This window comes from Daldinia caldariorum (assembly GCF_022478825.1).
Source record: "Daldinia caldariorum strain CBS 122874 unplaced genomic scaffold F4812scaffold_20, whole genome shotgun sequence".
Classification (NCBI taxonomy): Eukaryota; Fungi; Ascomycota; class Sordariomycetes; order Xylariales; family Hypoxylaceae; genus Daldinia; species Daldinia caldariorum.
The window spans coordinates 254,906-268,416 of record NW_025953056.1 but is presented as its reverse complement, the minus strand read 5'-3'; the positions used below and the strand labels follow the sequence as shown (position 1 = coordinate 268,416).

The 13,511-nt window shown below is 49.1% G+C and overlaps 6 protein-coding genes across 6 annotated transcripts; 2 read left to right on the top strand and 4 right to left on the bottom strand.

The window, feature by feature from the left end:
* Nucleotides 1–1,582: 1,582 nt before the first annotated feature.
* Nucleotides 1,583–2,476, bottom strand: F4812DRAFT_467996 (kinase-like protein; the record flags this gene model as incomplete). The annotated part of the gene is made up of 1 exon (XM_047938727.1): nt 1,583–2,476. One exon carries the CDS (start codon nt 2,474–2,476, stop codon nt 1,583–1,585), a length of 894 nt encoding a protein of 297 aa, XP_047786682.1.
* Nucleotides 2,477–2,853: 377 nt separating this feature from the next.
* Nucleotides 2,854–5,104, top strand: F4812DRAFT_208842 (amidase signature enzyme). The gene is made up of 4 exons (XM_047930321.1): nt 2,854–3,662; nt 3,714–3,815; nt 3,894–4,705; nt 4,783–5,104. Exons 1-4 carry the CDS (start codon nt 3,413–3,415, stop codon nt 4,948–4,950), a joined length of 1,332 nt encoding a protein of 443 aa, XP_047786681.1. The 5' UTR covers nt 2,854–3,412; the 3' UTR covers nt 4,951–5,104.
* Nucleotides 4,991–6,520, bottom strand: F4812DRAFT_208852 (glutathione S-transferase). Its single transcript, XM_047930322.1, has 3 exons — nt 6,420–6,520; nt 6,212–6,352; nt 4,991–6,116 (listed from the first exon to the last, which is right to left on the bottom strand). The coding sequence occupies exons 1-3, from the start codon at nt 6,429–6,431 to the stop codon at nt 5,259–5,261; spliced, it is 1,011 nt and encodes a 336-aa protein (XP_047786680.1). The 5' UTR covers nt 6,432–6,520; the 3' UTR covers nt 4,991–5,258.
* A 243-nt stretch (nt 6,521–6,763) lies between these two features.
* Nucleotides 6,764–7,527, bottom strand: F4812DRAFT_443114 (uncharacterized protein). Its single transcript, XM_047935377.1, has one exon. The coding sequence runs from the start codon at nt 7,330–7,332 to the stop codon at nt 7,027–7,029; it is 306 nt and encodes a 101-aa protein (XP_047786679.1). The 5' UTR covers nt 7,333–7,527; the 3' UTR covers nt 6,764–7,026.
* On the bottom strand, nt 7,528–9,656 carry F4812DRAFT_443113 (uncharacterized protein). Its single transcript, XM_047935376.1, has one exon. The coding sequence runs from the start codon at nt 9,168–9,170 to the stop codon at nt 8,118–8,120; it is 1,053 nt and encodes a 350-aa protein (XP_047786678.1). The 5' UTR covers nt 9,171–9,656; the 3' UTR covers nt 7,528–8,117.
* Nucleotides 9,657–11,432: 1,776 nt separating this feature from the next.
* On the top strand, nt 11,433–13,289 carry F4812DRAFT_462777 (kinase-like protein; the record flags this gene model as incomplete). Its single annotated transcript, XM_047938097.1, has 1 exon — nt 11,433–13,289. The coding sequence occupies one exon, from the start codon at nt 11,433–11,435 to the stop codon at nt 13,287–13,289; it is 1,857 nt and encodes a 618-aa protein (XP_047786677.1).
* Nucleotides 13,290–13,511: the final 222 nt, after the last annotated feature.

Genomic DNA, 13,511 nt, shown 5'->3' with positions numbered 1-13,511 from the left:
CTCCGGCCGAGGCTGACTCTCGGATGGCATACTCGACTCTGTAGATGCGGATTGTGATTTCTGACCGTCTTTCTTAAACCAAGATTGCATATCAAACTTAGTCCCCTGGAATCGCTAGGGCCCTAAATTCGGGTTAGGAAGAGAGCTAGCGAGGTCATCGGTCGAGTTTGGCAACGTCTGAATTCCACTCTCGGGAGGTGGGAGTAGATAGGAACGGTTTTGGTTGAGATGGGGACTTCTTGGCCACTTGGTAGGGAGAAATGAGCCAGCCACAATAGAATGAGCGCTCCTTGGTACCTCTACCTCACGGCCAGATTCCCAGACGTGAACCATCTCGCTTTCATCAAGGCTGGGAAGTTCCCCTTTATAGAATCTGCGAAACTGTCGAAGTACGGCATCAACCCAATACCGGCGGCCTATTTAAAATCATTAGTACTGTAGTATTGATACCTAGGTACCTAGATACCTAAGTTATTTTGAGAGAAGAGGCAGAATATTTCTTACCTCGATCCTGCTCAAGTTGGTATCGAGTGACACCAGATTTCTCCAACTGATCTAACCAGTCCTTAACTCTGATATCCGTATTGGCTTCGTTCCTAAAGCTACAGGCATAGCCTTCGAGGAGATCGAACCCGTCAAGATCTCTCTCCACAATGCGTATAGGTGCCCCTCGCCGGCAGATGGTAATAGTATTCCCATGAGCATCAGCCTGTTTAAGTTCGATGGTAACGTTGTCACCTTCTGGAAGTTCGAGAACGACTACCCAGTCGTTACGCTTCTCAATATAGCTTTCCAAGTCATACGTGGTCTCTCGCTCCCGAGCCGCAAGCCAGCATCCCATTACTGGCTTGGCAAGGAGTTCAAACCAATTTACGTCGTGGGAGAAAGATATCGTAGGGGCAAATCCACAGCTAGATTCATAATGGTGACCTATGGCTAACAGATCTTCTGGTGCGTAGCGAATATGGTTGGAAGATGCCATGGTAAAGATGGATATGCTAAGGCGGACAAGCGAACGATGATCGAGAAGTATGTTGTTTTGATTGTAATGAATAAAGTGGTAGGCTAAACGCTCTTATAAAACCTGATTTTATAGAGGCATATCTGTCCGATATGCGCGGAGAAGCTTCTGTGAGAGGCTGTGAATCAGATAGAAAAGAAAACACATAGATACGAACCTTAAGGCCACTAACTATCTACATATAAATACTCACAGAGAAGGAAAATAAAAGCTGTACGATATTTACTGATTAGATAGAAACTCGCGAAAGATTCAAACGTGTCGTTAGTTGAAGGCGATCTTCAAGTAAAATTATTCAGAACAATTTTCCGTTAAAGGTAATCTAGTGACTAGCATTGGAACTTATTAGCCAAGACTGTCAATTGTACAGATATAGTTATTTGAACTACACTGAGATATGAACCTCGATCAATGCCGAGTCTATCTCTCTATATGCAGTGACTACCTAACATACCTAAGTGGGTTGGGTAGGAGGTAGGTAGGTTAGGTAGCTATTCCCTTAACCAAAGCCTATCATCCCAGAGGGTTCCAAATTCTCAGCCGCCCGCAACACCTATCGGTTCAATACCTTAGAGGGGAATAATAGGGTGTATCCATTGGTCTCGATTGGCGCGTGGGCACTATATATCCTCTCAGAGCCGTTCCGGGGGCCGGATCAAAAATTCGAGCCGTGCCTGCGGGCATCTTCCAATCCAGGCGGCAGAACGCGTTACAGCGGTGATGGCTGAAGAACGACGTGATTCCTCTGGGGCCGAGATCGGTCACTTCGTATTCGATATTCTGCGACAGAATTACGGGGTCCGAAAGGATGGCCTGGTGCCGGTAGATGCCGCCCTGGAGATCGCACAGGACGAACTGGCCGTCCGTGATGTGGTAGCTGAAATGGCTGAGGGCCTGCATGACTTCTCCCCACGTGCTCGAAGTGTCGGTCCATCCGGTGCTGCTGTTGAACTTTTGATAGTTCTTGATGAACGGTTCGCACAGGACGTATCGTCCAGCCCAGAGTCCGGAAGCCGTAGTGAATATCCACACGCCGGGTACGTTGAGTCTGATGGTTTTATTAATTATCTTGTGGTTATTGAACAAGTTGACGATTTCCAGGGCTTTGTGGACGGCCTTAATGTCAAGGTTGTAGTGGTGCGGCTCGTAGACAAACCTGGCCTTGAACCACTTTACTACGAATGATTGACCTTCTCGAGGGCCTGAAGTGTAGGTCGCCAAGGCTACCCAGCGGTACGAGCCGTTAGAAAAGGGTTGGCCGAGTTCAAAATAGGAAGTAACGCCGTTTCGGGAGATGTTGTATCTACCACTGTCAAACTCGGCAACCGATGCGTTTTCGATGCGCTTCCCGGAGATGCAGTCATTACATCGCCCTACGCCAGAGCCCTTAGAGAACTCGTCGACTGAATAGGATGTGCGCGGTAGAATGTTCTTGCATGAAAAACATATACACATCGTTGGATACATACTTGCAGGATGGGAAGTTCGAGGTCAAGTTATTGCTACGTTATTTACAGGTTGAAGTTGATTTTGTGTTAGTTCGAATTTGAAAGGTTGAATGTGTACAAACACGATGACTACAATCACTACCTTGGCAAGGTAAGGTCTTATATATATCTGTACCTAGACATATTGATGCCTTCTTTTTCATATTTTAGGTGTACAGGTAGATTGCAATACCCCTGTCGAGAAGAAAGGGGTTATCACAAGTTGAAACTAGAATGTGTCGAGAAAACTATGTCATTCTTCATAGAGCTTAGAACTCAAGTATGGAAGTTTGTAGCTATATTTGTGTTTCGGGATTGTTCTTTATTCTGGATGTTTCATTTAGTGGTGGCAGTGCGTGACAAATTGGTGACAGCAATTATGAGTAGGTACCTAACCTAGGTGGATCTTGGACACTGCGCGAGTGTCTTGTAGACTTGAAATTAAGAGGTAAACATGAATGAGATCCATTGTCTATCTATTTATCGTCAATCTTGACACCAAACCCCAGCTTCAAAATGACAGACAAAATTAATATACCTAAACCTAGGTATATAAACAATATTAAAAGAGCCAGCCGTATTACGACTAATACAAAGTGATGCCGAGTATATACTATATCCATGTTTCTCGTTCCCGGATATATCCGGCCCTATCCGGTTATTAGTGGGGGGAAGCTACCCCGAGCTAATAACCCGGGAACTCCGATTCCGGCCGGGCGGAGAAGCTAATATAGGTAGGTGGGCACTTTCGCATATTATACGATGATATTGTAATTGCCATCTAAAGTATTGGGCATCAAGTATTACGGGAATTGGGGGAAATAGAAAGGCCTACCGATATCCCCTAAAATATCTAACGGTATCGTGATTTTCCTTTCGACTTCAAACCGTTGGTCTCAAAACAATGGAGCCCTATCAACTCACGGCAACCCAAGCGCTCGCAAAGTTCAAAGACAGCACATTAACAGTGGAAGAATATGCTCGATCGCTACTCGCACGAATCGCAAAGAGAGACGACGCGGTCAAAGCATGGGCATATCTCAACCCGGAATATGTGATCCAGCAGGCGAAGCAGCTCGACTCCATACCCCCTGGAAGCAGAGGACCTCTGCACGGGGTAGCGATTGCGGTGAAGGATATCATGTATACGAAAGGTCGCGCTCCTGTTCTTTGCCGATGATATCAGCGTGCTAATTCCGCCGTAGACATGCCGACGCAGCATAACTCTCCGATCTACGAGGGAGACGAGCCGAAGGTCGACGCGGCGGTTGTCGCGACGTTGCGCCATGCCGGCGGCTTGATACTGGGTAAGGATGTGATATGACACAGTACCAGAGAAATAAAGTATCCGAGCGCCACTAACGAACCACATCACTACACCCCAGGGAAGACAACCACGACGGAATTCGCATCCACAGCAACAGGCCCCCAAACGCGCAACCCGCACAACCCCACACGCACCCCAGGCGGCTCGTCCTCCGGTTCCGCAGCCGCCGTAGCCGACCTCCAGGCCCCCGTCGCGCTGGGCTCGCAGACGGGCGGCAGCACGGTGCGCCCGGGGTCGTTCAACGGGATCTTCGCGTACAAGCCGACGTGGAGCGCGGTCAGCCGCGAGGGCGTGAAGACGTACTCCATGAACCTGGACACCGTGGGGTTCTTCGCGCGGAGCGTGCAGGATCTGCAGTTACTCGCCGACGTGTTTGCGCTCGAGGACGACGATGACGATGATGCCTCTACGCTGCAAGATGGTTTCTCGATTAAGGGGTCGAGATTCGCGCTGGTGAAAACGACGGTGTGGCCTCAGGCAGGTCCCGGTACGGTCGCGGCATTGGGGGCTGCCGCGAAGGTGCTCCGTGACCACGGCGCAGAGGTCGAGGAGATCGAGTTGCCGCCGGAGTTCGATAGGATGCCCGAGTGGCACGGGGTGATCCTCGACTCCGACGCGCGCGCGACGTTTTTGCCCGAGTACCGGATCGCAAAAGATAAACTAGCCCCTCTGATAGTCGACCACGTCGAGAATGCCAACAAGATATCGCGGGCCGCTCAGCTCGAGGCCTTTGACGGCGTGGCTGCGCTAAGACCGTTACTCGACGGGATAGCGGGTAAATACGCTGCTATACTTACGCCGAGCGTAATAGATGAGGCCCCTGTGGGGATAGAATTTACCGGGAGTCCGGCTTTCAATAAGATATGGACGGTAAGTCGTGGCCCTTGAGTGATACATAAACCGGCCATTACTTACACTTATATTTTGTTTTGTTTTTTTGTGCTTAGGCTCTGCATGTACCGGTGGTTAATATTCCCGGCTTTAAAGGGGAAAACGGAATGCCGATTGGGCTGTCGTTGGTCGCGCCGAGATACCGCGATAGGCATTTACTTGAAGTTTCCAAAGCTGTTGGCGAGATCTTCCAGGCCCAAGGAGGTTGGTGGACTCGGAGCTAAAGCTAACAGAACCGTTCTTAGATAGTAGATGGATATAACAGCCAAGTTATTATGGAGTCCCCGAAAGCTCGCTCGTTTAGTGCACACATATATATTGTTCTCGTTGAATTTTCTTTTCTTCTTTTTCCCTTTTTTGGGAGACCGCTCGCATTGATGCGCCCCAGCATATATGAAAAAAGTCTTCTTGAATGACTGCTCCAGGCTAGGCTATATCTCCTCATTCCGAAATTCAGTGGATTCCAAACTGCATTTTGCTAACAAAGTCAAACAACACCAAACGCAGCAAATAAGAACATAGCCTAGTATGACTACCATATCTTCTCGTCCTCGGCCAAAGGCTCAACAGGCACTGCCGGGCCCTTAGGAACAATGACGGGACCTTGAAGCTTGGTAACCTTTGCCCTCGCGCCCGCATATCCCTTAGCATATAAGCCGATCCACGGAGCACTGGTCTTGTGGAAGGCGCCACCTGTCAGTTTGCTGCCCTCGTCCCAGTAGAGCCGGCGCAGCCACCTGTTCAGGTGTGGGTAGTCGTGGCGGATGCTCTTGAGGTTGCACAGGAACACCGTATGGTACGCGGCATCGAACCGCACGATCGTCGGGTACAGGCGTATATCGGCTTCCGTGAGCTGGTCCCCGAGTAGGAAGGGCTTTCCGTGGCCGGCCAGGATGTCCTCCAGCCGGTCGAGCGACTTGAATAAAGGGAATACGTTCTCCTCGTAGGATTCCTGCGTGGTGGCGAACCCGCTCTTGTACACGCCGTTGTTGACCGTGTGGTAGACCCAGTCGTTGATCTCGTCGATCTCCTTGCGCAGGTGCTCCGGGTAGAGGCCGCCGCCGGGCTTGTTGACCTCGCGTAACTCCTCGGGGATGAAGGCGTCGAACGCGGTGTACAGCATGCGGATGATCTCGCTGGACTCGTTGTTGACGATGGTCTCGGTCTTCTTGTCCCATAGGACGGGCACGGTAAACCGGCCGTTGAAGTCCGGGTCCACCTTGAAGTACAGCTCTCGAAGATAAGTAAAGCCGTACAGAGGGTCTTTCGGCAAGGCGCCGTTTTTACCGTCGAAAAGCCAGCCCTTCTCGCTCATGGATGAGCTTAAGATATATAGGTCAACTACATCTTCGAGGCGTTTCAAGGAGCGCACGATGTTAGTGCGGTGAGCCTTGCGATTGATATTATGTTAGTGACCGCCGAATTGATATATGCCTACCTACCTACCTAACCTACCTACATAAGTTATATAAAGAGTATACGTACCCATGGACAACCACCGGAAATGTACAGCGCATAGCGACCTTTTTCAGCCGGGAATTTTGAGTTAGGATCGGTAGAGACGAAATCGCGGAATGTGCTATCTGGCCTATTAAAGCGGCCATTCTTTTGATACTCAGTCTTGGACTTGAGTTTTTGTGGTCAGCTTCGTGTATATAGCAAACGGAGTTGATCTGGGGTAGCGGATGCATACCACTTCAGCCATGTCGAATATCGTCGATACCTAGATGGTGTAAACTGTTAAATTAATGAGCGTAGAGTAATGAAGGGTGCATTATCCTGTTGAAATAAAAAAAATTGAGGGTATCTAGCAGGTTGTTATATAGAAGAATTGGAGGTTCTTCGTTGCGACTGTTGAAGTCCCGGGTATGGTACCCCAATACCTAGGATGTAGTAGGTACATGTACCTTAGTACTTGATTTATAACGCGGGACGGCGGTAGAAACCCCGATAGTTTGGCTTTGGAAGTACCTATATCCATGTACCTAGGTGTATCCCACAGGTCTAAATGACGGGATGACGCACCTGTACTACGATTACGCCATATTTCTTCAGTTTGCGATTGTTATTACGTGCAATTTTAGTTGGGTTTAGTTTAGCTAACATAACTTCATTTTGTCGTTTGAAATCATGACAAATCAAATTGCGGTAGGCCGACATTTCGCACGACTTCCGGACGGGAGGTTTTTCTGCATCTTTTCAAATGATTCCAAAGCTTATTATATACAACTATCGTCTACTATGGAATCGAATGTGACGTTCAATATGCCATTACGAGATGGATGTGGACCAACGCGCAGCTAACTTTGTCTACCTCTCATAGCTTCGAGTATTTGTCGTGAGCCCGTATCATCGCTTGTCTCGGCTCTCAGATCGATGGGATCATCTAGCTGACTTGGGTTGGCATCTGGCCCTTGGAACTTCTTGGCTGCTTTCTCCCTCAGCGTCTCTCCACGTCCAGTCTTATCACCCTTGCTACCGTTGCCGTCCCGTTTGGAATCGTGCAAATGCGATTGCGAAGGTCCCGCGGCGGCACCGAGCTGGCTCTGGTTGGCGTTGGGGCCTTGTAACTTTTCGGTCGCTTCCTCTCGTGGCGTCTCGGGCATACTGCGCTGCGAATGTTCAAGTAGAGGAATGTATTTGTTACTGGGTTGAATAATTATCTCTCCTATTCTAGGAAGTATATGGAAAGAATGAAAGACGAAACACTCTTGTCGACATAAAATAGGTAAGACAGACTTCTTCGATAAGTGGAAGAACGAAGAAATATAATTTGCAAAAGGACTTAAATATTATCTTAAATGCTATTATACATTTTTTGCTTAATTTTCAAACTCATGACTCGTGATTCTTGATCGCATATATACAGAATTTGATGATCTCACCATGTCCCCTAATTTGACCTCAACCCGCCGGTGTAAATAGGACTAGTTTAGGTGCCTTAGGTACTAAACCTACCTGGCATGTGAAAGTCCAGAGTACCTAAGAGCACTAACAAACATTTACTTACGTCCTTATCATAGAGTAAGACAGCAGTCGTGTTATCGTTTGCTATAGGCATATAAATAGTATAATCAGCGATGACAAGAGTTGTCTCATGAGTTTTAAGCGGATCATGATTAGCGATTATAGGGTAGAATGATACCTTATTAACACATCAGCATAGCAGTACTTTCATTATGCTAATACCTATTATATCCCGTTGGGGATGTCGTCGCGTAAGTTGGAAAAGTTAGCACTCCGCACGATTTGAAGTTATCACCAAACCCTAAAAAGGAAACCCAACCCGAAAAGAGACGTAACAGTGGAGAAATAACTTAGCGCGTTAAGGGTATGTATGTACAATGGCATCATGGAGGGATATATACAGTTGCGGGGCGGCATTAAGTGCCTAGATACGTCTTCGACCCTTAGGCCTGACTCTAGTGGGATCTGATGAGGGTTTCTGGATCCGTCCAATTTCCGGACTCCTTCGTCGCGATCTTGCCAGACCTGGACTTCCATCGCGAATACCTCTACGAAGTGGGCTATGCTTCGAGTATACTATCTTTTCGGCCTCACTATTCTTGTATGATTCCGAATCAAACTCGTTCCGAGGCGTTGACATCTCTGATTCGTTCTTGACGATTTCTGGGATATCACGCCTGAAATATGCTTGCTTCTTCTCATCGGCGACGTCCTCTTCCTCTTCCTCTTCCTCTTCCTCTTCGTTTTCCTCCTCCTCTTGCTGGGACTCTAGCGATCCTATTTCTGACATATCAGATATCGAGGTAGTTGGGGTGGCGGGTTCGTCTGATTGCGACGTCTCTTCGTCGTCAAACCCGCGAGAGAGCGTTCCAGACATAACCATGGCGTCCGTCTCGGGTTCTGAGAAAGATAGAGTCCGGGCTGGAGTAGACACCCTAGAATCTTCCGAGCACATCGTGAGAGAGCGAGGGGAGGGGGGAAGATGGTTGGCCGGGATGTAGGAAGCGGTATCGATAGAGAGAGGCTCGTGCGTCATAACGGGAATGTCGTCCTCTGGATCGTCGAAAAAGGACTTCGAGATTAGGTCGTCGGTAGATTGATGCCAGGGATGGTCGTCCGGGAGGTATGACGCGAAGTATCTTACAAGGGAGTCCAAGGACTTGGTACGGAAAAGCTGGAGCGCATACTGCCACTGCTGAGTACCGATAAGGCTCGGGTTAGCGATGATCTCGACAGAGGCAGACTCTAGGCTCTGGTTTAGCTCGTTCAGGCGAAGCTGCTTGCGGTCAGCCAGCATGCGGTGGAACTCATCGACTGTGCTCGCGGTATTGGAGATCTCGTAAACATCGTGATGGAACGCCTCGGGGTCCTGGATAGAGAAGGCGATTGTGTTGTATTTATCGTGGAGTCCAGTGAAGAGGTCATCCCTCTTCATTCCAAACTTCCAAGCAGGCCATGACCATCCAGGATCATCCATTCTCTAGTGGAGCGCGCGTTATCGTAAAGAGCTCGTCGACCTCGGGATCTCGGTAGGAAAATGGGTATCAAGAGTGGGACTCCGGTTCGACCAGGTAGTCGCTATTGTGCTGCGGGCTGTAATTCTAGGTGGTATAGGTGGTATAGGGAGTCGTTTTCGGTGGTATTAGGGTGTTTACTGGTACGTTGAAAAGGAAATGGTAATAGTTGGTATGAGTACAACGATCATTGAACGGGGTCACGATGCAAAGGTTGGAGGAAGCGAACGAAGCCATCTAAAAACGGAATATAGGACACATATTGGCGAATAAAAAAAATTTAAATGTTGTCTTCGTTGACGTATCGAGAGTTTTTTATTTGCACATGAGTAGTGACTTTTAATGGGTTCGAGAGGCTTTGTTGTGGTGTAGAAATATTCACTACTCTGTGCCTTTACTTTGTCTGCTGTCTTTGTTCAGATCGTTAGCTAACGGGCAACAAGGAGAAGGACAAAGTGGGAACTCGCTTGGTACCATATCTCTAAAATTTGTGCCTTATGGAGCCTAAGGCATCAAGCTTATGTGCCAATTATGTGCCACAAGGACATTACGCCCGAACAACATTGGCTACATCGGCAGGAAGAGGGGCCAATCAGACAAAGTTTGTGTTTTACTCTATTTACGTTTGGCCAATCACTGATTATGTAGAAATAATGAAGTGGAGACTCTTACCTCACAGGTCCATATTTTCTCTTACCTTAGAAGCTTTAGGTACGTTCCTAGGCAGGCAGGTAGATAGCACAGACCACACCATATTCCATATCCCTTAGGTCCTTTTTCGGATCCTCTTCTACGAAGTATTAGGTAACCATTTTGCCCAGTCTGTTTTCAACATGCAACACCTGTAAGATCTGCAAACAAATACAAAATGCAAAAATGCAACCACACCAAGTTCTAACAACACGACGCTTCGAAATAAACCCTTTGTATCGTGTTAATCATTATTCCAATTCTAATAAGACCCATTTAATATAGTCTTCGAGGATTGGTATAGTTCATTCTATTTACCTCGAATTGACTCATACCACAGAAACAAAGTGCTATGAAATCTAGAGAGCGACGAGTGAATAGACAATAGGGTTCGGTTCGTACCTACGTACTGGCAGACTGCAGGTGCCCAGGTGGTTGTATGCCTGGACAAAAATGCTTGGACAAAACGGTACTTCCAGTTCGAAGCAGGCTTTTTTCAAAAAAGGCCGTTAGTCGGCGGTGTGATGGCTCAGCTTACCCAGCCACCATCATGTCATTTTAGAACGGAACGTTTGAGAATTGGGGGCCAAAAGGAGGCCGATAATCACTCGGCCCCTCCCATATTTTTCTCTGTACTCTCCGTTCTCTCCGTCCCCGGTTCCTGTCATCAAATCATATCACTTGTCACAGAGACAGTGCCAACTTCGTGACTCTGATAGTCACTTGGAACCGTTCACGCAGCCGGCCGCACCTGTCATTCGCACCGTATGTGAGGTGTTACAGTCAAACGAACGTGGTCGAGAGGGGAGAGGTATTCTGTATTCAGCCCTAGAAATTTGTGACATCCCCCAAGGGCCTCTATGCCAGTTGGTAAGCTACCTACCTAGGTACCCGGTTCGATATGGCCCCCACCCCGTCTTGATGCGATTTGCCTTATTATATAAGGCGGACGCCTTACCACATTCCCGCGAACCTACATCTCGTAGCAGGGGAATTGATAATAATAGGACATCTCTTCCCAGGCAGGTATAGTTCCGTTATTAGGAAGATAACCTAGGTAGGTTGACTGACCCTAGGCAGCCGATCTGTCCCCTTGAGTCCCCAGAGCAAAAGGGCGGGATCAGCCGCACAGCATCTCACTTAATTTCTAAAGCTTTCCTGGAAATGACATTGTGACTCTCTTTATCAGGGCTTACTTGTAGCGTTTTTTGAACGAGGGAATCCGATCCTGAGGACAGTTCACCTGATAATTCTCGCTGAGAGAGAGAGAATGCAGAGACACCCCGGTTTACCCCAAGTGCCCCAGATAAGCTGGTCGTCGAAGCGCTTGTGTTGAGGTTGCCCATCCTCATCCTCATCCATTCTCTCCCGGAATTTTATTTTCTTATTTTTCTTCGATTCTTCTTTCGTCCCAAATCTACAACCACAAGTAAATTAGCCAACAATCCTCGTCTATGCCACCGTACTTATCTAAATTTAAGCTCAAATCTTTCCTTTCCTTTTCTATAGCACGTATTCCTTTTTATAGTCTCGCTATGGCGGAAGTCTTCCCCTCCGAGGAGAAGACGGAGCCGTTCACCCCGGAAGAGCTTCAGCAGAGGCTCCTCGGAAGCATACAGGTCGACGAGGTCGACGATGCGCATCAAGACACGGTACCCTTGGACGACCTAGTCGTCGAGGAAGATCACCATAAGCAAGGCATTCGTATTCTGGTCCGGCCGCTGACGCGGAACCGCTCAGTGAGCCCCGGAAGCGACAACATCCAGTGGTTAGCATTGCGCGCCGAGGTGGCTGACCCTTCCCAGCCTATGTCCAGAGTGCTCGCGGTGACTCAGACTTCCAAAGATATCAATTTCTCCATTAGAATACCTCAAGGTGATGACGAGAATAGACCGCCGATATGGTGCGAGCTGTACTATAACCCTGTCAGCGATAGCTTGATCTTGTTGAACAAGTCGGACGTGCCCATTGTTCTCGCTAGGATATCCCAGTCACGTCCCGTCCCTGGCGCAAACCCCGACCAGGAACTCGTCCCGGGTCATACCAAGGACTTGTCGCCGGGCACATGGCGAATCAGCGTCTACACAATTCCCGTCCTCGACTTCAGAATACTAGAGAAGCGTCCCGCAATGCGTCTAATCCCTGGTAACGCCACCGAGTCGTCGACAATTTCTAGCTCGGACGTCGTGAACTCTTTCGGGAAGCGATCCTTCTTACCCGATGCCAGCGATGACGAGGTAGATAGCCCAGTCGCCGAGAAAAGGGTTCGCAAAGATGACGGCGAAGACGAAGACGGCGTCATCATCTTCATGGGACCGGAGGACAAGCAGCTTATGTTCCCTCTTCCTAACGCGGCCAAGACGAAGGAGGTTGCCATACCCAACGGCCACGCCCTCTTGGAGATCCAGAAGGACGAGACGGCCTCCATCCCCGGCGGATGCGAGCTCGACGAGTACCAACTAACGAAGCGCGAGCAGATCGCCACGACGGGCGCCTCCTCGGTGTTCACCGCGGAACATTCCAACGTTTCGGAGGGAGTCATCACAGTGAAGGTACTCAAGACTCGCAACCCTAATGCCTCGGATGCTCGGCCGCAGGAGACGCATCGTAACGTGATCCGTCAAGCGGACATCTGGCTGCGCGAGTATCAGAGCCAAGAGGACCTACGACACAAATCCATCGTTCGGTTGTACGGTGGCGACGCACGGTACTTATCGCTATACATGGAGCACGTGGACGGCAAGGACCTCGCGGCTCGGGGCGTGTGGCGCGACGGCGCTACTGATTTATTCGTTGGCAACCGCCATGACGCCGTACGCATCTTGCGCGACATCGCTGGCGCTCTGCACTACGTACACCAGAAGCGCAAGATCCACAACGACATCAAGCCAGCTAATATCCTGTATTCGCGGGAACGCGGCGCCGTCCTCTGCGATTTTGGCTTGTCAACTCGCACTACCGATCCGGCAACTAGTGGCGGTACCCCATATTATGTACCCCCCGAGTTCATCGGTCAAAAGCTACGTGGTCCCGAATCTGACGTATGGGCCCTCGGCGTCACCATGTTATACGTTTTACGCAAGATCCCCTTCCCAGACGCCCGGGGACGACAAGGTCACCCAAAACAGCTCTACTGGATGATTGCAGATATAAATCGGAAAGCGCCTCCTTTGCCGCATAATCACGGCCATGCGGGTAGCAGGGTTACATCGGCCGTCCATCAGATGCAGCAGTGGCTCGGCGAGGTCAACGAAGCTAAGGCCCGCCTAAACCAGCGGGATCGTGTCGAGTTTTTAGTCCGGCAGATGCTAACACCTAATCGGAACCAACGCATCACTATGGAAAAAGTGATGAGCGAACTGTTGAAGGAGAACGTAGCTCCCAGCAAGTGAGCGAGAGCATGTACATGTACAAATGTGTAAGCATGAAAGCGAATCGAATTTAGTGCCGTACAACTCCGTCCGCCTCTTGTCGCATACCGGTTGATCCCATTTATCACGACGTCGTCTCGACTTGGATCTTGCTTTATCTAGAGCGTTGTTACCCAATTGCGAATCGAGCGAGACGTCGCTTTTACGTGCTATCATTTAGCTATACGCCATTTTTCAGACTTG